The sequence below is a fragment of the Python bivittatus genome, unplaced genomic scaffold, assembly GCF_059951505.1.
Source record: "Python bivittatus isolate LINGU-HERP-01145 unplaced genomic scaffold, Pbiv_v1 ctg000590_np1212, whole genome shotgun sequence".
Lineage (NCBI taxonomy): Eukaryota > Metazoa > Chordata > Lepidosauria > Squamata > Pythonidae > Python > Python bivittatus.
Window position 1 is genome coordinate 9682764 of NW_028277086.1, and position 20895 is coordinate 9703658.

Below are 20895 nucleotides of genomic sequence, written 5' to 3' on the forward strand. Positions count from 1 at the left end.
GCAGAAACGGTGTGCCAACAGAACAAATGCCTGAACCGAGAATTTAACGGGAATGATCAGCTCAAGGAGGAGAACTCATATTTTGCAACTCTGTGTGTGTGTGTGCGCGCGCGCGCAGGGCAACCCTCCCCCCCCCCCCCGAAAGAAACAAAGAAAATTCAGCAAAGTAGCCAGTGAATGCTGGATTCTTAGTTTGTGTCTTCATTGTGTACGCCGTCCAGAATCACATGCAAGTGAGATGGGTGGCCATATAAATTTAATGGCTAAATAAATAAACCACGGGTTGCAAAAGAAGCAAGGCGGTCAGAAGAAAAGAGAGCCCACCTTGTGGATTTCTTTCCGAGCCTTTAGTAGTCATTCTCCTGGGTCACGTGACCAAGAGAGAATAAAGTTGCTTACAATGAAAGGGTCAGCAACATTCTGAGCGGCTGCCCACCTCTCTCGTCCGCATGGATACTTTGGGGAATATTTCTAGTTTTTTTTTTACTGCAGCCCACAGTCAGATCTGGTCCCTTGTCAAACACCGTCTTCCCATGGTGGGCTTCTCCCCTCACACCAAATTTGCTCTTGTTCTCTTCAGTGTTTAGAAGGTTTCCCTACGGACAGATGCTTTTTCCCAAACCCTCTTCTATAACTGCTTTCCAACATTCCTTTGGGCTGGAAAGAATAAAAAGATAAGGGAAACCTGCAGAGCGTGGCTTCTCCCGTTCTTTAGCAGCGGTGCCCTAAGAGATGCTTGTGTTAAAAAGTCATCTCTTGCCTCTGCATGTGCTTCTGCTTGCCCTTGTGTTACATCGGACTGTTTCTGAACACGTGTGCTGTGGGATGCTCAGATGGGGCTGCATAAACGCTGCCCTGGGTCACACAACCAGGAGATCGGGAGGTTACGAATGGAGCAGCCAGCAGCAATCTGAGCCACTATCCATTTGCCTCTCCCAACAGGAAACCCTGAGGGTATTTTTCTCCACAACCCTTAGCCAGATCCATTCATTTGGAAACTCAAATCTTTCCTGGCCAGCTTTTGCAGACAGACAGAATTCTTTGCAACATTTAAAGGGGTTGGAAAGAGTAAAAAGGAATTCCAAGCCAGAGGAGAAGGGAAGGGAATAGTGTAGAGAAGGTCATGGCCGCCTGGCAGGCTGTAAAGCTGAACCGAAGAATGCCTGTTAGAAGGTGAGGGTTAGATGTGTTTGTTGTATCAGAAGACTCCAATTAATAATTTGGAAGGGCCTTTCAGTTTTTTGGTGGGTGCGGCACCACTGGGAGACTTGAAAGAACAGGTTGGAGATAGATCGTCATGGAGAAAATCTATCTACGTCAGTGTTGTCCAAACTTGGCCACTTTAAGATGAGTGGACTTCAACTCCCAGAATTCCCCAGCCAGCATGGCTGGCTGGGGAATTCTGGGAGTTGAAGTCCACTCATCTTAAAGTGGCCAAGTTTGGACAACACTGATCTATGTGGTCCTTAGGGGTTGAAAATGACTTGATGGCACATAATCAATCAATCAATCAATCAATCAGTCAACATCCATGTAAAAACATTTCATGGTAGCAATTCAATCGTTTTATTTCACAGATCGAGCTACACAAGTCCAAGCAAATTGGTGTCTCGTGTCTTGTCTAGTGCATAGGATGATGCAAATCTTCGTTTTCTGGACAGATCTATTTTAACTTAATGCAACAGGCAACCTATCCCTGTTACATGCATAGAAATACTTCCTTTTGTCTGCCGTGAATCTTCCCCACCCCCTAATCCAGCTTCACGTAATGATTCCTGTTTTATGAGACGGAAAAAAAAATTGTGTATATATTTTCTCCACAAGCATTCCAGAATCAGCTTTTTGCACATATTTGTAAATTTTATAAACATCTATTACGTCTTCTTTTGTTGTTCATAACATTCAAAGTGATACATATCTCTGTTTCTACCTCTATTTATGTCTTGGTCTATTTATCATATTGATTCAGTTTGAGAAATCAATCCAATTCAATTCAGACATCCAAACTGAATTATCAAATTGATCTGAACTGGTCTTCTGAATTGGTTTTTGTTAAAAGTTCCTGCACCTGCCTGTAAGTCAGAAATCTTTTGGAAGCATCTTGTTCAATTCAGCAATTGAAATTGATTTCCCAATTTGACTCAGAGATTTGATCAAACCTCCTTCAAATTGGAGGTCCAAATCAAATATCTGCACACTCCTAATATCTGCATTTTGGTGATATGGCTGTTAAAAAAAAAAAAAATGCAATTTTAGGCTGCATCACCAGAAGCGTAATTTCCAAATGATGGGAAAAAATAATTTCAATTGATCAGATCCCATGGTCCCATCTTAAATCTCTTGTCCAGATTAGACACCCTACTTTGACAAAGATACAGAGTAACTGGAAGAGATGCAGAGACAGGCAACTCTCACGATGGCCATATCCATCCAACAGTAAGAGCGGTTCAACAGTAGAACCAGTTATCCAGAGAGGTGATGGGTAGACTCCCTTTTGCTGGGCATATTCAAGTAGAAACTAGACTGCTATCTTGTGTAAATGCTGTATTTGGGTTCTTCTGCTAAGCAGCACGTTGCAGGCAAGGGTCTAAATAGTGCCTTGATCAGCTATCCTTGATCAACTCAGGACAACAGGGTGGAAAGCTTCTTCCACCTAAATAGATAGGGTTCAGAGTTCATTTGGGAAGGGGGGAGAATGTTATCTTGCAATGTCCCCCCTTTTCTTTGGGCCAGATTCATGGCTTAGTAGCAGAGATGTGCCTTCTGTACAGTTGTGAAGGGTAAGCTGCGTCCCCTAATCCTAGGGGGAACCTTTGTCTTGTCGCGCTTTGAAGGATGTCACTGCTCATATGTTGGCCAAGAGGACAAGCTCAGGCCAAAGTGATCCTCTGCTCCAAGCAGCAGAATAAAATTGGGTATGCTTTTAACATACTGTCATTGATTCTATCGCTCTGCTTTGTTTTTAATCTGTAATATGCGCACTTCGTTTGCAGAGTTTACATTTGCGCCCACCGTCTTTCTGAAACAGCTCTGTTAATGGTAGAACATAATTTTGGAATTGCTGGAGATCCACAGTTTCTGGTGGCACTTTCACAAATGACAACCAAATGAAGCTGCTGCTTTAATGCTGGAGATATATTGCTTGTGAATATGCAGGTTAGAAGCAGGAGAGAGCCATGGCTAAGTCACTTCCGATCCATGGGTTTTATTTGCACATTATGCAGAGGGCTAATGCTCTTTAAGCACCGTTTGTGGAAAACCAATCCTTGCCTCACTTGAAAAGGTGGGTATGAAGCTAAAAGAAGCGGCTTATTCTGAAATGAGATATCTGAAGGAAGTATTTTTACTCTGCCAAGCCAATAGCAACCTGGGAGCTGAGACCAGCTTCGCTTTAGCTAAAATTCTTTATATTGGAGGGAGTAGAGAGGGAGTTAATCTGGTCTGATGTTTTTAAAGAGATTCTGGTGGTCAACATTGGCTATAATCAGTTTGTAAATCATTTTGCTAAGCAACTTTGTCTGATCTCAGAAGGCAAAGCAGAGTCAGACCTGGTTAATACTGGGAAGAGAAACCACCATGATATCCCAAGGCTGTAGTATATTCTAGGAAGAGAGCAGCAGCAGACCCTTTCCATTCTGTTGGCTATAAACCTACACGGCCGGATGAGACTACTTAAAACCATTTTGGAAAAGTCTGAAGCTGGAAAACTAAATTAACTCCTAAACAAACAGCCCCATCTCTCTCTCTCTGAACCAATCTCTCCCCACCCCTCATGAAAGTCAAAGGCAAGGAGGGGCAGAGGAGAGGCAGGGCTTGATCTAGAACCTGCTGGGTTTTACCTTGGTGAGCAGAACTTCTGCCAGCTGAACTCTTCCTTCTCCAGTGGGGAGAAGCACAGCCGATGGTTGTCCCCGTGTTAAGCAACTGCCAAGCTACTTCCCTGGGGGCAATCATCATTCTACTTCACTTTCCAACCTGAGAGAGGACAACTGAGGAGAGATTTGCAGAGGGAGAGTCTGGAACTCTGTAATTAGAATCCCCAATGACTCCTACTCCCAATCGGTATTCACCCAGCTCTCTCTAGGGTTTTCTTCTTTTCTTTTGGTGCCTTCAAGTCAGTGTTGACTCCTGGCGTCTGCCTGGACTAGTCAAATTTTGCAGTTTTCTTGGCAAAATCTAGGAAGTGGTTTGCCATTGCTCTCTTCCTAGGGCTGAAAGAGAGCGACTGACCGAAGGTCACCCAGCTGGCTTTGTGCCTAAGGTGGGACTAGAACTCATGGTTTCTAGCCTGACGCCTTAACCATTACATCGAAGTTGCTCTCTCTCCAGAGTTACTCGTTAGATTTATATCCCTCCTTTATTTTGTATTGCTCACATAATATTCCCCACCTCCTCTTTTCCCCCAACAACAACCCTGTGAGGTGGGTTGGAGTGAGAGACAGTGACTGGCCCAGGGTCAGCCAGCTTTCATGGCGAAGGGAGGACCAGAACTCACAGTGACTTAGCCACTACACCAAACTGGCTCTCAATTAGGGGACTGAAGGCCATCTGTTGGGGGACTAGAGGGCTTCCTTGTGTAGTTGAGTGGCCAGTGAAGAACAGACTGCTGGACTAGATGGGCCACGGGTCCAGTCCAGCAGGGCATGGCTTGTGTTCTTGTGATCTAAGGCCCGCCATCGAGAAGAAAATGAGCCCACTCATTGGCTACCTTTATGGTTCTCCCAAAGCCACCCACTTTACTTGCTTGCATCTTAGAAGACTGGATTATGGCTTAGGTGCCTTGCAAACGCAAGCAAATGTGCCTCAATCAGCACGATAAACCAAACTTGGTTTATCGAAATGTATTCTTCATTGTTCGTGTCTGCATTTTCAAAACAGCTATAAAATTCTCCTGGCTGTTGCTTTGGGGGTGTGCACTGGCCATAAAGATGGAAACTCTAAAAACCCAGTTTCCTAGAGCTCTGAGGGGCATTTAGGCCATAAAGTCCAAGACCTGCTCAGTGCAAGGCGGCAAATTAAAGCATCCTGGACCGGTGGCCAGCCAGCCAGCCTGAACCCAACCCAGGAAGGAGAGCCCACCATCTCTCGGAAACTGGTCCCAGTGTCAAACTGCGCTTCCTGTTGGGAAGAATCTTCTAACCCTCACCCAGAACTGGCTTCCCTGTCATTTAGGCCCCGATTCTGCATCCTCTGGGGTGACTGAGGTCTTGGCTGTCTTTTGTGTGAACGCACCTTCGGGTACCAGAAAAATTGCGGCCTTGGTCACCTTTACTCAGGGCTAAACCTACCCGGTTCCTCACTCTCTGTCCGGAGCGCATCGTTTCCAGGCTTTCGGCCGTCTTGATCGGAACCGGTTCCAGCTCATGCTCGACTTTTCTTTTCCCCCCCTCGCTGTAGTTCCGCCAGCCGTTCGCTTCTGCAGCCTCTAAAATCCGAAGGACGAAGTTTGCGCGCCTGCGCGTTTGGCAGCCTCCTCGCGGGCAGAGCCTCCGAGCGAGTTTCGGCCAGCAGCAGGTGTGAGGCGCGGCGAACGGAATCCCGCAGGCGCCGCTGGGCTCGGGCAAGCCCGGCTTCTTTGCCGGGGGGCGGGGTGGGGGGAAGGAGGCTGGTACTTCTTTAAGTGGGCGCCCGGGGGAGCCGAGCCGAGAGCCTGACGTCACCGGGCCATCAGCTGACCGCGCTGGGTTCTGCCCTTCCCAGGCGAAGCCCGGCCGAATCGCCCTCGCGCCGGCTCGGATTCGCCAGCGAGGGAGCGCCGCCCGGAAGGGGCTGCAGGGGCTGCGGGCGCGGGCGCGGCCGGCCGGCGAGCGGACGCGGCCGGCGGACGGAGCGGCGAGGACGGAGCGCGCAGCAACTTTGGGGAGCGGGGGAATTGGCGGCGGCAGCGGCGAAGTCCTGCCTTAGCGAGGCAAGTGTTCCGGGGGCGAGCCTGGCTCGGCCGTCCCGCCCGCCTTGCCCGGCGCTCCCTCGGCTTCCCTCCAGCCCTCGGCAGAGCAGCAGCCCGGCGCCGAGGCTCCCCGGCGTCTCGGGAGGCGTGCGTGGCGGCGTGTGACGGGGGAGCCCGCTCGCCGGCGGCGCGGGGCGCGCAGGGAGGACGGCCGTCGGAGCGCCGGGCGGCGGGCTGCCGCAGCCGGCGAGGCACCCCCCCGCCGGCGGCTCCCCGGCTGCGGAGAAGGCGGCCAAGTAGCCCGGAGCGGATCCGCTCCCCTCGCCCGGCTCTGCCCGTCCCCGGCCATGTCTCGCTTCAAGTCCCCGCTCTCCCGCGAGGGAAGGGAAACTCCGGCTCGCTTTCTGCCCGCCTCGTGGAGCGGTTGCCTTGCGGGGCGTGCGCGGCAGGGCGGTCGCGGCGCGCGTCCAGAGAGGATGCTCCGGGCCCGGGAGAGTCAGCCCTGGAGCCGCCTTCCTTGAGCGGCTGGCCTTCGCCCTCCTTCTCCTCCTCCTCCTCCTCCTCCTCCTCCTCCTCCTCCGTGGCGGGAAGGCGCCCAGCTCCGCGAGCCTCGCTTGGGCTTCTTGCCTCCGGTTCCCGCGGCCGTTTCTCTCGCCCGTGGTCCCCAGCGCCGCCCCTCCAGTGCCCACTCCGTTCTCCCGGCTGGAGCGATGCGCCGCTCGAGGAGTGACAGAGAGCCAGCGGCAGCCGCCCGCAGCCTTTCCAGCTGCGCCTGCAGCGATCCGGAGGTATCTCCTCTGCCCACCTCTCTCCTAACCCAGTAACTTCCTGCTCTGGAGAAGTTGCATGTGCTTCCTGTAACCGTTCTCTCTCCGCGTGTGCTTACAGAATACTCTCCATCGCATATATATGGGATTGCACTTTCTCTTCTCTTCAAGGGGCCACTTGTCTTGGATCCCGTCGCCTCAGTCGAAGCACCTCCGGCTTCAAGGGACTTAAGGGACTGGACATCCTTCTGCCTGAGACCTGGAGAGCTGCCAAGAAAACCGTAGACCTGAGGTGGTTCAGAATGTAGGATGGGAACTGCCAAGCTGTCCTCCTCTGGGATTTTTGCCCCCCAACAACCCCAAGGGTGCCCAGGTGGCTGTGGCCTCCTTTTACGTTGCATGTAGACTCCATGGAGGCTATCAGTGAGGACCTGGGGGCACGTGGCTTTGATTCCACCTAACCAGACTTCCAACCATTTGCAAGACGCCTCCCTGCTCCCTCTTCATCCTGCCCCGCTGACCTGGAAGCCGACGGGGATGCAGCAAATGAAGCCCCGCATTGCTGCCAAGGTATATCCAGGGCCAAAGGAGGCATGGGGAGACCCTTGTCTTCTGCCATCACTGACTGACCTTTGATCCCCCTGCCAAGGAGGTGGGGGGGAACAGCTGCCTTTCAATGTGACCTGACCGTCCTCCTCCTGCCCCAACCCCCGCAATGGAGCTGTCCGAGGTACGTTGCTTGAGTGACAGCGATGAGTTGTACACCATCAACCAGACGCCCCCTAGTGGCGGTGCGCGCTCCCAACGCCTGCTGTGGCAGACCGCCGTGCGCCACATCACGGAGCAGCGCTTCATCCAAGAGCACGGCAGTGGCAAAGCCCTGAGCTCAGAAGAGTCCTGCTGCCCCAACCACACCCATCCTTCCCGGCGCCAGTCGGCAGGCAAGAGCCTCGGTGGCCACAACAATGGGGGCACCAAAGTCTTCCCCGAGCGCAGCAGCAGCAGTGGAGATCTGGGCTTCCTGCACCTGGATTGCGCTCCCAGCAACTCCGATTTCTTCCTTAACTGGGGCTACACTTACCGGGGTGTGATCTTCCCCACCTTACGCAACTCCTTCAAGTCTCGGGACTTGGAGCGCCTCTACCAGCGCTACTTCCTGGGCCAGAGGCGGAAGTCAGAGGTGGTGGTGAACATCTTGGATGTGCTCACCAAGCTGACTCTCCTGCTGCTCCACCTCACCCTGGCCTCGGCCCCCATGGACCCCATCAAGGGCATTCTCTTGGGCTTCTTCACAGGCATTGAAGTGGTCATCTGTGCCTTAGTGGTGGTCAGGAAGGACACAACCTCTTACACCTACTTGCAGTACAGCGGTGTGGTCACCTGGGTGGCCATGGCCACCCAAATCTTGGCTGCAGGCTTGGGTTGTGGTCTCCTGGGCGATGGCATTGGCTACGTGCTCTTCACTCTCTTTGCCACCTACAGCATGCTGCCTCTGCCCCTCACCTGGGCTATTCTGGCTGGCTTAGTTACCTCCCTCTTGCAGCTCGTCATGCAGACATTCATCCCCAGGCAGGCGGTGACCTCCATCAACCAGGTATTTCTTGTGGGTTCATTCTCCCCCCCCCCCACCACCACCTTGGGCAAAGTTACCAGTAGTTTGTTCATCTCCTACTCGGGGTTAGTCAGGGTTAGTCGGAAGCAGTAGCAGTTCATTGCTAGGGCAGAACTAACCAGGACCCACTGCTGCGTGTCCTGCCCAAGATAGGCAGGGCTCTGAGATCTTTATCTGTGGTTATGGTGGGGAGAGGAAGAGATCTTTTTGCAGAACACGACAGAAACATGGTCTTTCCCCTATGGCATGGGTGGTTACTCCTGAAAACAACGTCCTTTATAAAAACAAGTGTGGTTGGTAGCACTAGTTAAGCCGGGAGGAAGAGGTCATTTGGGATAGCATTCCTCATGGTCTCATTTTTCCTAGCTTTGTGCTCTCCAGCTATGATGGGAGTTGAAGTCCGGGACTGCCACAAAATACATTGCTATCCCATTCTTCTTTTACAAATGTCCGAGAAAATATATACAAGGTCACCCCATTTTGTGCCTGCTGCTTCTGTATGGGCAGATCTTTGGGGAGAGAATCCCTCTAGTTTCCTTGCTGAGCACAGTATTCCTAGCTTCTTGAATCTGTGGCCCCAGATGTCGTGGGTATCCAAATCTCCCTATACTTTCCCTCTCCAACTATTCTTCAATGCAGCCGTGGCCAGGAGGGATCTGTAATTGCATCTGAACATGTACAAATCCAGACTTCTAGAAAGGAGGGAGGTTATTTCAGCATCCCTGGATAATGTCACATAATTCCCTCTCCTCTAAGTTCTCACCCAGTGCTGCATTTGGTCCCTGAAGCTATTTGATCAATTATTCAGCAAAGTTCATCAAGTAGAAGAACTGTTTGAAGGGTAGCTTTATAGTACATTATACTTTTATATGACAAGTACAGTCATCCCCGTTCAATTGATAGGACTTTTCCCCATGTGTTCGCCTGCTGTGTTGTACTTCATCCCCCATGTTCTCTTGCCAGGGCTGGAGTTAGGCGTTATGGGGCTTGAACACATTTAGAATCTCCCAGGCTGGGAGAAGTTGGCGTATAGGACTGCTACCTTTGTAACATTCTCCTTATACTTCCTAATTTTTGTTGGTTGGCTATTGTGTTTGGTTAGTTGGGATCACTGGCCAGTTATTTTTTGTAGTGAGAGGTCATGAAAGTTCAAACACGCATATATTTACCTGTGGGATCCATAGGACTTTCCAATCTGTACCCCAGCCCTTGAGTGAGGTTCTGATGTTTATAAAATGACAAATTGAATGTGGTTAGGTGGCCAAAGACATCTGCTAAATCTGTGGCTGAGTGTCCCAGGATTATATGGATTCATCTGTCCATTAAACCAGGCTAGCTGAATTCAGTGTTGTTCTGCTATTATTCATGTTGTTGTTCTCAATGTCCTGAAACATTATTTAATACAAATGAAATAGAGTTTGACACAATCGTTTTGGCTGGTGGTCTGGTTCTCCCTGTTGTGATTAACTATGGGGAAACAGGAAGAGATCATAGCTCAGTCATTTATTTGGCAAATTGGTGACCCATGGATTGATTATGCTGACTGCTTTGTGTTTTGGTGGTTTGAAGCTGAAAAAAATACTGGGGACTGAAACAATACAATACAATACAATACAATACAATACAATACAATCATTAATTTTGATTTCCAGAAGGTATGGAGTATTTGTTTATTGATATAGTCATTTATTTTATGTGAATACTTATTCTGGGAAAGAAATAATACCTAGATTAAAAACTTCCTACGGATTATCATCTTGTGACAGAATTAAATAGAATCAGTTACAACAATGTCAGGTCCAAAAATGGGAAGGCTCTAATCCAGTTTAGAAATTGTTTTTGCCAGGAGGGTTAAAGGTTAGATTGACATGTATTAGTTGCATCCACGCAAAATCCTTAAACAGGTCAGTAAATGTCTTAGCAGCTGCATTTTACAGGGAAGGGAAAAGCCACCATTCTAGATCTATTTCCTGTTCCAAAACATTTACTTCCAGAAAAGGAAATTCTCCCAGGGGGACCAGAGCAGGAAGAAAACAGAATGTTCTGTCCTTGGAACTATGAGATTTGCACACACCTATTGCATAATAGGGTAAGCTTGGTTAGTTTAAAGCTTGAATATTTTATTTTATTGTGGTTTTAGTATGTTATGCAAGCCCAGATGACTTATTTAGTTTATGGCTTAACATATGTTGTTACAAACCCAGAAGAGATGAATTGGGTAACCCAGCTAGCAGGTCATTAAACACAGTCATAGCGTGCTTGACAGTGAGGTGGAACGATCCCTCACGTGTATAGACTTTGTTGCTTGTTAAATGCATTGGATTCTTTTAGGAACAAAGTTCTCAACTCTTCAGCTGATTCATTAACCATCTAGAAGGTTGTGATCTGAAAAATTGCTGCAGATACCGATCAGGTCTGAAGTCTTTAGCTGAGGTCTTCAACTGAATGCCTTCTTCAATGGGTGACATCCAGTGTTGCATGGTGAGCATGGACCTGCTTTGGGAAGGCATCCAACCCTCTGGAGCAGATTTTGAAGCCACACACAGACAACTGTCCCTTCTCTGCCAATGGGAGGGATGAAGGCAGCCAAATCGAGCTACAAGGGAAGTTCTGCTAGAAAGTGCCTTCTAACACTGCAAGATGTGACATGCCTTCTCTGAATAATGTTCTCCCTTGGGTCTTCTGCTCCCCTTCCCAAGCTTTTTAAAATGCTTTCTAAAACTGGCTTAAAGTTTTGAAACATTTTAATCTTCATAGCTTATTGGAGCCACATCCTGTCCTGAGTCCAGTGAAGGTACAGCTCCCAGTCATTTTGCTTTTGGTTGAATGAGTTTATCTCTGCTCTGTTCTGCTGCAGGATTTTAGAGTGATGCTGTGATCTGATTGCTGTTTTACTGGATTCCTGTATTTTTGAACTACTTTAATTTGTTTGTCACTCAGTGAAACTTGGTTATGGGGTAGGGAATAAGTAGAAGAAGGAAATCAGTAATCTCTAATAGGAATTGACTAGGAAACCTATTTCCAGGCTGGAGAGAACAGTTAATATTCACAAACTCTGCATGTGCAAGGATTCTGTGAAAAGTAAGCATTTCTGTCATTGAAAAGTAAAGGAAATAAAAAGAAATCAGGCAGAATGAGAAAGACCACACAACATTCTTTCCCTTCTTGGTAGGGATGGCATCTTCTGAATATTCTCCAGGGCAGGCCTGCACAGCCTGTAGAGGGAAAGAGGCCACATTAAGGAATTAATAATCCTTTTGGGCTGCAGATTAATACTGGGCACACCGATCACTTGTCTGATGGCTAGCAGAGCAGCAACGAAGCTGGTGGTGGCAGTGAGGCCTGGAGGCATTGGAGGTGCTTGGCAGCACGTCTTTTGGGGTGGCAGTGGTGGCAGTGAATTTATTGACTTCTTGAAAAATGCCTCCAAGGCTGATTGGCGGGCCACATGTTGTACAGGCCTGGTTTAGGGCAGTAGGGGATTCTTCAACAATTTTGGGGATGAAGCAAGAAGAGTCTCTTCTAGGAAGTATGGGGTAGTCAGTGTAACTAGGCCACCAATGGATAAAAAGAAGAAGTGGCTAAATTTACAAATGAAGCCACACTTTTTCAAGTTTCCACAGTGCGGCCTCTACATCTCCTTTCTCACTATGTATGAGCAATCCATATTTACTTTATCTTCCCTTGCTGGCCGTAAAAGCGGTCAGTGGTGGGCGGTTGTCAAATGACCAGTTACAAGAGCAGATAAGCTAATGGGGATCAATCAGACCTCCTCAATCTGATGCTTGGAAGGTCATTGGCTTAGACCCTCCCTCTTCCACAGGCTACATAGCCATTTGTCATGGTGCAATGTGCAAAGGAGGTTATTGTTTGATATCTGCACAGAGCACATGATTGGGGAACGATTATCCTCCTGCCTTACCTTGGTTTGGTAAAGAGTAGCTGGGCTCACACATAACATGCTAGTCTAGATTGAAGTGGGATTGGGGAGTTTGTGTTCGGCATATTATATGAACCTAGCCATTGCAGTAAGCCATCATATGTACCCAACAATTGTGTTTTGTAAGGTGTTGGGTGAATCAGTGATTCCCAGCTTTTGTGCCATGGCTCTCCTTTATTAGAAATAGTGTATATATTTTATTGTGTGTGTGTGTGTGTTTTATTTATATATATATTTATTTCATGGAGAAAATCTATGTTGTTGATAAAAGTCGAAAATGACTTGATAGCTATATATGTAGCTATCAAGTTGTTTTTGACTCCTAGTGACCAATATATACCTTGCTATTCGCAAGATTTGTAGATGGAGCCAGAGAATTCAGCTTGGTGACCTCAGAGCGTCCTCCCAACTGAATTTCCATGAGGCTGAAGTTTCAGAAGATTTAGGGCAGAGCATTGTAACCCAAAGACATCATCTCTTTGGAATCATTTATGTATTAACTTGCACACTTTGTGCCCTAACTTTCTGCCCAGCTGCTATCGCCATTAGGGGTACTGGGAGAAAATGACTGAGTTGTCATCCAAAGCATCTGGATTGCCCTGCATTAAATTAGACCCAGAAACCAATTGGAAGCCAGTGCAGATGGCATAGACGGTACAGAGCAGAGTTATCTCTGCCGAGGGGCCTGCCCCCATCAATCAGTGTCCATTCTGAACCAGTTAAAATGTTCAAATGATCATCAAAGGCAGCCTCGCATAGAGCACATTTTGCAATAAATCTAACTGAGGTGTCTCCAGATCATGAGTAATGAATTCAGAGTAGGAACAGACTTCTTGGTTACTGCATGTGTAACAAGCACAAGCATTTTCTGTCTTCTGATGCTAAATGGAACGAGGGAGCTTCTGTTTGGCATAGGAGTAGGGAGACTGTTTGAAGAAGTTACAGGGGTAAAAGAAAAAAAAATCTCGCAGTAATTTGGATTGGCAGGTAGATTTCCCTGAGCAGAGGTCTCCATTCATTTGGAGAAAAGTCTCTTCTGCTAATGGAAGATCGATGAATAGGGGGTTTTTTGCTGATTCCTTCTGGAAGTCCTGAGCTATTTTGGAACAAAGGCAAATACAACAGAAAACTGTTTATTTGGCCTCAGTGCCCCCTCCCCTTTAAGGAAGAACTTGAATATTAATCCAAAATATACTATTATTTCTATTTAATTTAACACAGGGCACGGCTCACTCACAGAGCTATACAATTTGCCTAAATATAGATTACGCTATTCAAGGATAGTAGGATTAAGGAATGTTCACTGCAATTGTGTCTGTGGGAACAGCTCCTTATTTGCATAAGGGTTTCATGGGATATAAGATCTTACTAGCTCATGGAGTCCCATTTTCCATCCTCTCTCTTATACAGACACACAAGAATACAATCAATACCTTTAATATTTTTCACTCCCCCCCCCCATTGCTACACTTGATGCTGCTGCTAAAGTCACACTTAAGTCTTTTTCAAGTCAAAGTTGATTCTGTTAAATGTTCGTGTGTGTGTCATTTTTCAGCAGGATGCTTTTCAATCTCTTACTCTAGCCTACGGCTCTGGGATTCCCAAGTGGACTCCCATCCAAGTACTAACCAGGCTGGATCCTTCTTAGCTTCCAAAGACAGATAAGGTCAGTGAGATGCTGCCACTGGATAAGCCATGAAAATAAATTCGATTGAATACAGTAGGAGTTTCATTTGAGGAAGGGCTGTACTGTTTATATTTCATCTCTCTTTTATGAAAAGATTCAAAGTGCTATTCATAAATTTCTCAAGCAGCGCCACTTTGAACTGACTAGACCGGCCTTCTTAAGATTTCCAAGGCTAACCTTTCACTTTCCTTCAGTTCTGAACTGTGCTGTTGAAGCATGGAACCCAGTCAGGGAGTAATAAATAGGATGTTGGTAACATAGGGTGACTTTGAATTTTGAAAAAATGCTGATTGAATTTCATAGCCCGGTTTGAATTAATGGACAGTTCAACAAATTCAGACAAATTCAAATTCAAACAAAAATAGCAGACAGAAAGATTGGAATACAGGTTTTGGTCCTGAGAGTTCCCAGCCAATATTCTAATATGGCAAATTCAGTCTTAATTTCTAAAATAATATGGCCAAGAATAGATGATGAAAACTTTATATTCAGTGAAAGAAAGATAAGAAGTGTCAGTATTTGCCTACTGTCAAGTACTCATAATTGTGCTTGTAACTCATGGTTGACCACAGACTCTGGAGCTGTCCCCCACTTTGGGTGCTGAAATTTTATCTGCTCTAGTTAAGTTATGTTAGAATCGCAGCATTTTCATCTGGCTCCCCCTAGTGGTTTGTAGTTTTATTATTTTATTTTTTAAAAATACCACTTAAGAGTACCGTTTTTAAATTGTTTAGCTTTGGTACAATCTTTTGTCGGTTAATCCAAAGATGCCTCCCAGAAGGTTAATTTCATTTCAAGTCAAACCTCTCCAGGAACAAGCCTGATTTTCAAATTTCACAGGAGAGACCAACATGAGAATTATTTGCGGGGGGGGGGGGGTGTTGCTGCTTCTCAGAATATTACTAAAGAAAAGAATGAACAATATTTACTATATGCATGAAGTTCTTGTTTGGATGATTTTCTCCAATGCAATAATACATACACTTTCTATGCATAAAATAAACACTAATGTTGTATCTATTACAAGTGTTCTAATCAACCAAAATTAGGTTTTCCAGCAATTGCTTAAAACTGTATCACTATTGGGATTGAAAATTTTATATTCTGATTTTATATTACCTCTACTTCTTTCCAACCAGGAAAACAGAAATATGAGATATTGATGAGAGACGTATCAGGAACAGTGTTTGGAAAACATTGGTGAATAGAGTTGTTTTTCAAAAAAGAGAACTCCTTCTAATAATATTTTGTGAACCGTTTTTCAAAAACAAAACAAAACACACCTACCCACCCACCCAAAAAAGTACATCAACCCTTCTGCAGCTCCTCTTAAAAGTTTTCTAGGTCAAAGCTACGGACTTCCCTACACAAATCTAGACAAGTAAGTGAGAGCGCCTGGAGGCCAGAATGCAGCAGGAAAAAGAGTAGAGAATTAGGAAGAGCTGCAGTTCATTGATCCAACTAATCCTTCATATGCAGAAAGTCCCCATGGTCTGACTTGTAGAAACCTTGGCTGCTCTGTATTCTCTGTTGACCAGCAAGTTGGGCAATTTGAGCTTCTACAATTTATGTGGTGGTGTACTGCATACCTCTCACAGGGGTCAACGTTACATAGCTCCATTCTTAGATATGCTGTGTGGTTTGAGTGGATGTAGTCCCAAGATATTCACTAAACCATCAGATTTTTTATTCATTAGGGCAGCTTTTGGAAGACCAAGTTTAGTAGGCTTTCAATTACAGAAGCTAAACAAAGCTGAGTTTTTTGTTCTATCCTCCATTGTTTCCAATTAAACACATTATAAGAAAGATAGAAGGCAATTGCTCTTGCTAATGAGAAGCCACGCTTCTCAAAAAACGCTCAGGGAATTTCTCCTCTCCTACAGCAACTCAGTGAAAAGGTTCACCTCAAATTCTCTACCCACAAATAGGATGGACAATTCTGCAGGGTTATTGGTATCCACTTCTAACAAGTTGCCTAAAGGTTTAAGAATTTGTTCCCTCCCCTTTATGGGTAGATTCCCATATTTCATGAAGGCATGCATTGTTCATTCCTCTTTCTGACAAACTTGATGGACTTCATCAAGAGAATGGTATTTATATCAGGGACCTCTAGATCAAAATTAGCTCACATTTGTATGTGTTGACTTGTGACTTCAGCATTAACTGAAGATTTTCCTTTAGGAAAAACAAAATGCAGGGCTGTGTTTCAGGGACAGCTGGTTGTGCTTTATCATCCAAGGACTACAAAGCCTAAAATCATAGCAAGCCTTTCAGTTACATTTTTCTTAGTATTGCACTGATAAGAAGAAAATTGCAATAAATTGCAACCAAACTGTACTTCTTAATGCTGTAGGAAGAGAAGAATGGTAAACAGATGGGACCAATTACAGTCATCAAATTACATTAATTTGATTTTAACTTTAATTGAAATAAAAATGACAGTGAGTTTGGTGTAGTGATTAAAGGCACCAGGCTAGAAACTAGAAGACGGTGAGTTCTAGTCCCACCTTAGGCACAAAGCCAGCTGGGTGACCTTGGGCCAGTCACTTTCTCTCAGCCTTTCAGAAACTACTTCAGAAAATGCCGCTAAGGAAATTCCTTGAAATTGTCCATGTAATCATCAGGAGTCAGAAATGATTCAAAGTCAGCGCATTTTTTTTTCAGGAGGGGGGGTGGGGGAAATATACCTCTCAGCTTGCCATCTAAAGGGTAACTAAGACCTTTGAATCAAGAAAAGTTGTACAAATCTTGTTTACTGTTTATTTGAAGGAGTCCCATTTTAGTGTCATTTTGGCCAACAAAGATTGCCTCTGGCTTCTTTAGAGTTCTAGTATTCACTCTTATTCATCCTGAAGAATCCCAGATGTGTATAGATTCCACAAGATAGGAATAATGATCCAAAGAGAAATAGGACAATTCACTAGGTATGCATTTTATTTGTTTCTTTATTAAATTTTGATGCCGCCCAACACAATCCATCTCTGGGTGGCTCACAGAAGAATGATAAAAACAAAGAAACACAAATAAATTAAACCAGAACAAATAACAAAATAACTACAAAATAATCATAAAATGATTATACAACGGCAATCCATACAGCATATCAAAAAAAAAAAATCACAAATCCAGGAGACTCATCCGGCCTATCCCAAGCCCTGGGAGATCAGCCAGGTTTTCAAGGCCTTCCAGAGCATTATAAGGGTGGGACCCATCTGGATCTCAAGGGGGACCTCATTGCAGAGGGCAGGTGCCACTTCAGAAAAGGACACTTCTCAAGTCCAGAAAGAGCACACTGCTTAATCAAGGGGATCTGGAGTGCATCTGTTCTGCTGGATTGTACTGGCCAAGCAGAAACTCTGGTCCTTCAGATATTTGGGCTACATGCCATGTAGGGCTTTACAGCTCATAACCAGCATCTTGAATGACTTCCTGCAGCACACTGGGAGCCAGTGGAGCTTGTGAAGTAGAGGAGTCACATGGGCGTGCTGAAGAAAGCCCATCACTGCTCACAGTACTGCATTCTGGACAAGGTTCCAAGTGGTCTTCAAGGGGAGCCCATGTAAAATGTGTTACAGTAGTTGAGTTGTGAGGTGACAAAGGCGTAAGTGACTGCCTGGAGGGCTGTCCAGTCCAGGAAAGAGTGCAACTGATGCAGCAGATGGAGCTGTGCAAAGGCCCTCTTGGCCACAGCTGCTACTTGCTCTTTGAGTTTGTGATTCAGGAACTATGAGGTTAAGAGAACTACCAAGTTGCACCCAAGTGCAGCCCTATCCAGGAGTAAAGATGGAAAATCCCCAGAGCTAGGTGGTCCCAACAGCCACAGACACTCAGTCTTGGTAGGATTGAGCTAGAGTCAGTTTCTCAATAGATAAAATTGGGTATCATCAGCATACTGATTATACTGGGCCCCAACTGGTGGATGACCTCACCCAGTGATTTCATATACATGTTAAAAATGAGAGGAGAGAGAGTAGAACCTTGTGGCACTCCACACAAGAGAGGCCTAGGGAGCCATCTCTCTCCCCACCACCAACACCAACTGGAACCGGCCCTGGAGAAAGGAAGAGAACCACCATAAAATGGTGCCCCCAATCTCCAACCTATGGAGCTGGATCAGAGGGATACCATAGTTGATGGTATCAAAAGCCACTGAGAGATCAAGGAGCACAAGGATGGATACACCACCTCCATCCCGCCTCCCCCATAGGTCATCAACAAGTGCAACTGGTCCTGCCTCTGTACTGAATCACAGATTGAACCCCAACTGAAATCGGTCTAGATGATCTACTTCCTCAAAAGGGAAGATTGGCGACAGGATGATAGTTTTCTAAAATAGTTATGTCCAGGGTGGCCTCTTGAAAAGTGGGTGTGCCACAGCCTCCTTCACCCACCACAGCCTCCAGCAGCACCACCACTCCCTCAAAGAGGTCCGCAACTCTTTGCATTTTACATGAGAACAATTGCCATTCACTAGCATTTTAATGAAAAGGACTGAAGTTATAGTTAACGAAAGAGACTCTTCTCTTGGCAAGATGATGCCAGCCAGCAGAGATGATGCTGCCCTGATGGTTAATTAGTCTAATGTGGTATAAAACAGCTTCTTACATTCCTATAGATTTCCAAGAAAATATTCATTTGAAATAGCTGAGTTTCTGGAACATCACTACTACTTTTTATCCATTATGAAGGGAAATAAAAGTTTCTTTTGGTGCCATTATGGATGGGAGTTAATCCTGATTTAAAAACACCAATTATCCTTTGCTTCCATTAATATTGGTGAAGATGTGAAGTTGAATTTTCTTTTGGATTATGCTTTTTAAATTTGCTAGAAAATTAGACTTTTACAGAATAGGAATTGAAATGGCTAGAAGATTGGTTTTGCATCTGAGAAGATATTAGGAGTTAAAACTAAGTTCACTGCTGAATAATTCACACACTGGGAGCCTCAAGATCTAGGACTTTGTCATCTTTGGTTCTTGACGGGGTTGCACTGCCCCAGACAGACCCGGTGCGTAATATGGGGGTTCTCCTGGACTCACGACTCCTGCTCAAAGAGCAGGTGGCAGTCGTGGCCAGGAGGGCCTTTGCACGACTTTGTGTTGTGCGGCAGTTACGCCCCTTCCTGGATCAGGGGGACCTCCGCACGGTCACTCATGCCCTGGTCACCTCTGGGTTAGACTACTGTAATGCGCTCTACATGGGGCTACCCTTGAAGAGTATCCAGAAGCTACAGCTGGTGCAGAATGCGGCGGCGCGGACAGTTCTTAATGCCCCTACGAGGGCACATATAACACCACTGTTGCGCAAGCTGCATTGGTTGCCAGTCTGCTTCTGGGTCCAATTCAAGGTGTTGGTCATCACCTTTAAAGCCCTTCATGGCACGGGACCAGGTTATCTGAGGAACCGGCTCACCCTGATCACTTCAGCCCATCCCACTTGGTCCAGCAGAAGGGGCAGGTTGCAGACCCCACCCGTCAAGGAATTTCGATTGGTGGAGTCTAGGCAGAGAGCCTTTTCTGCTGCAGCGCCCGCCCTATGGAACATCCTGCCTCCTGAGGTCCGGTGTGCCCCCTCCCTCATGGCCTTCAGGAAAGGGATTAAATCCTGGCTCTGCCAGAAGGCCTGGGGGCAGGAGGGGGGCCCGCACCTGTGGAGATGGCTGGTGGGATGATGGGTTGCGCCCCCCCCAGCATCTTACAGATTTTTATAGGGCCAAAATTAGAGGAGGTTTTTTAGGGTATTTTTAATATGTTTTTTAATTATTTATAGTTTTTAGCCATCTTGGAGAGAATTGTATTTCTTCTTTTTTATTGTGAGCCGCCCAGAGTCACCCGTGGGGGAGATGGGTGGCATACAAGCCGAATAAATAAATAAATAAAATAAATAAATAAACTAAAGGCCTATGTTTGAGACTATTTCTAGCCTATATTAGCTTACACATATTTCAGTTTTAAGTCTCTGTGGCCCAATTTCTGAATCTCTCTGTTAAACAATACATCTGAACCTTAAGATTTATTTTTATATGTAACTTTCCGTGAGATGTGTATTTTTGAATGCAACCTTTTGAACCAAGAGCTGCATTTCAAAATTTGGAGATCCCTACGGTCCAAATGAGGCTGTATTTAGTGATCCTTGTTATTGTGTTGGATATTCAATTAAGATTGATTCAGTTTAAAAAAGTAAAACAAAAGAAAGTTGATATTATCTCTTTGATTGACTGATTGACTATGTGCCATCAACTCACTGTGAACTCCTAGCAACCACATAGATAGATTTTCCCCATGATGATCTGTTCCTAATCTGCTCTTTCAGGTCTTCCGATGGTACGTTCACAGCCACTGTAAATTTGCCCATCCATCTTGTTGTTGGCCATCCTCTTCTTCTCTTTCCTTCCAATATCTTGGAAGATATTCTCCCAGTTATCTCTTTGGGGAGACATAAATTGCTATATCTTAAATCAGATAATTCATTTCTCTAACAGCAACTTTCCAAGTGTTTCCCCAGAGGCCTTCCTGAAGATATCAGAAATTCAGTTTTTTTGCATGCAAGGCTGGTGCCATTAAAAATTAAAAGCACACACACTAGCTATAGCAGAACCTGAAATCACAACAATTTGGGTTCAAAGCAGAGCTTATTAATTCTCAGTTGGACATAGCTATCATATTGTAACCAGCAGACATTGTTTCTGCTGGTTACAATAAGATAGGCAATGACCATTAACAACATATTTTTAAGGTCTTACATTCCATTGCTAGAATAAAGCCTTTTACCAGTTACATTTTCAGACTGCACCAACTGAATACTAGATAAAATAAAATGCCAGTAGATTTATTTATGAACTGATGCAACGATAAGGAAATTGAATTCATTGCAATTCATTATATTCTGTTGCAGTACATGTTATTCTATATCCTTTTTTTGTAAAAAGAAAAAGAAAACAGAGTGGAATTCCAGTGAAGTTTTACTGTGGTTTACTGTGTCCTTACATAAAGCCTGTTAAGA

The 20895-nt window shown here is 45.6% G+C and overlaps 1 protein-coding gene across 1 annotated transcript in view; it reads left to right on the forward strand.

Annotated features, from left to right (window-relative positions):
* Positions 1 to 5872: 5872 nt before the first annotated feature.
* Positions 5873 to 20895, forward strand: part of ADCY8 (adenylate cyclase 8) — a 110559-nt gene continuing 95536 nt past the window's right edge. The window contains exon 1 of the mRNA XM_088148960.1: positions 5873 to 8248. Coding sequence (XP_088005086.1) covers positions 7370 to 8248 — 879 coding nt within the window. The 5' untranslated portion in view covers positions 5873 to 7369. The remainder of the gene's footprint in view (positions 8249 to 20895) is intronic.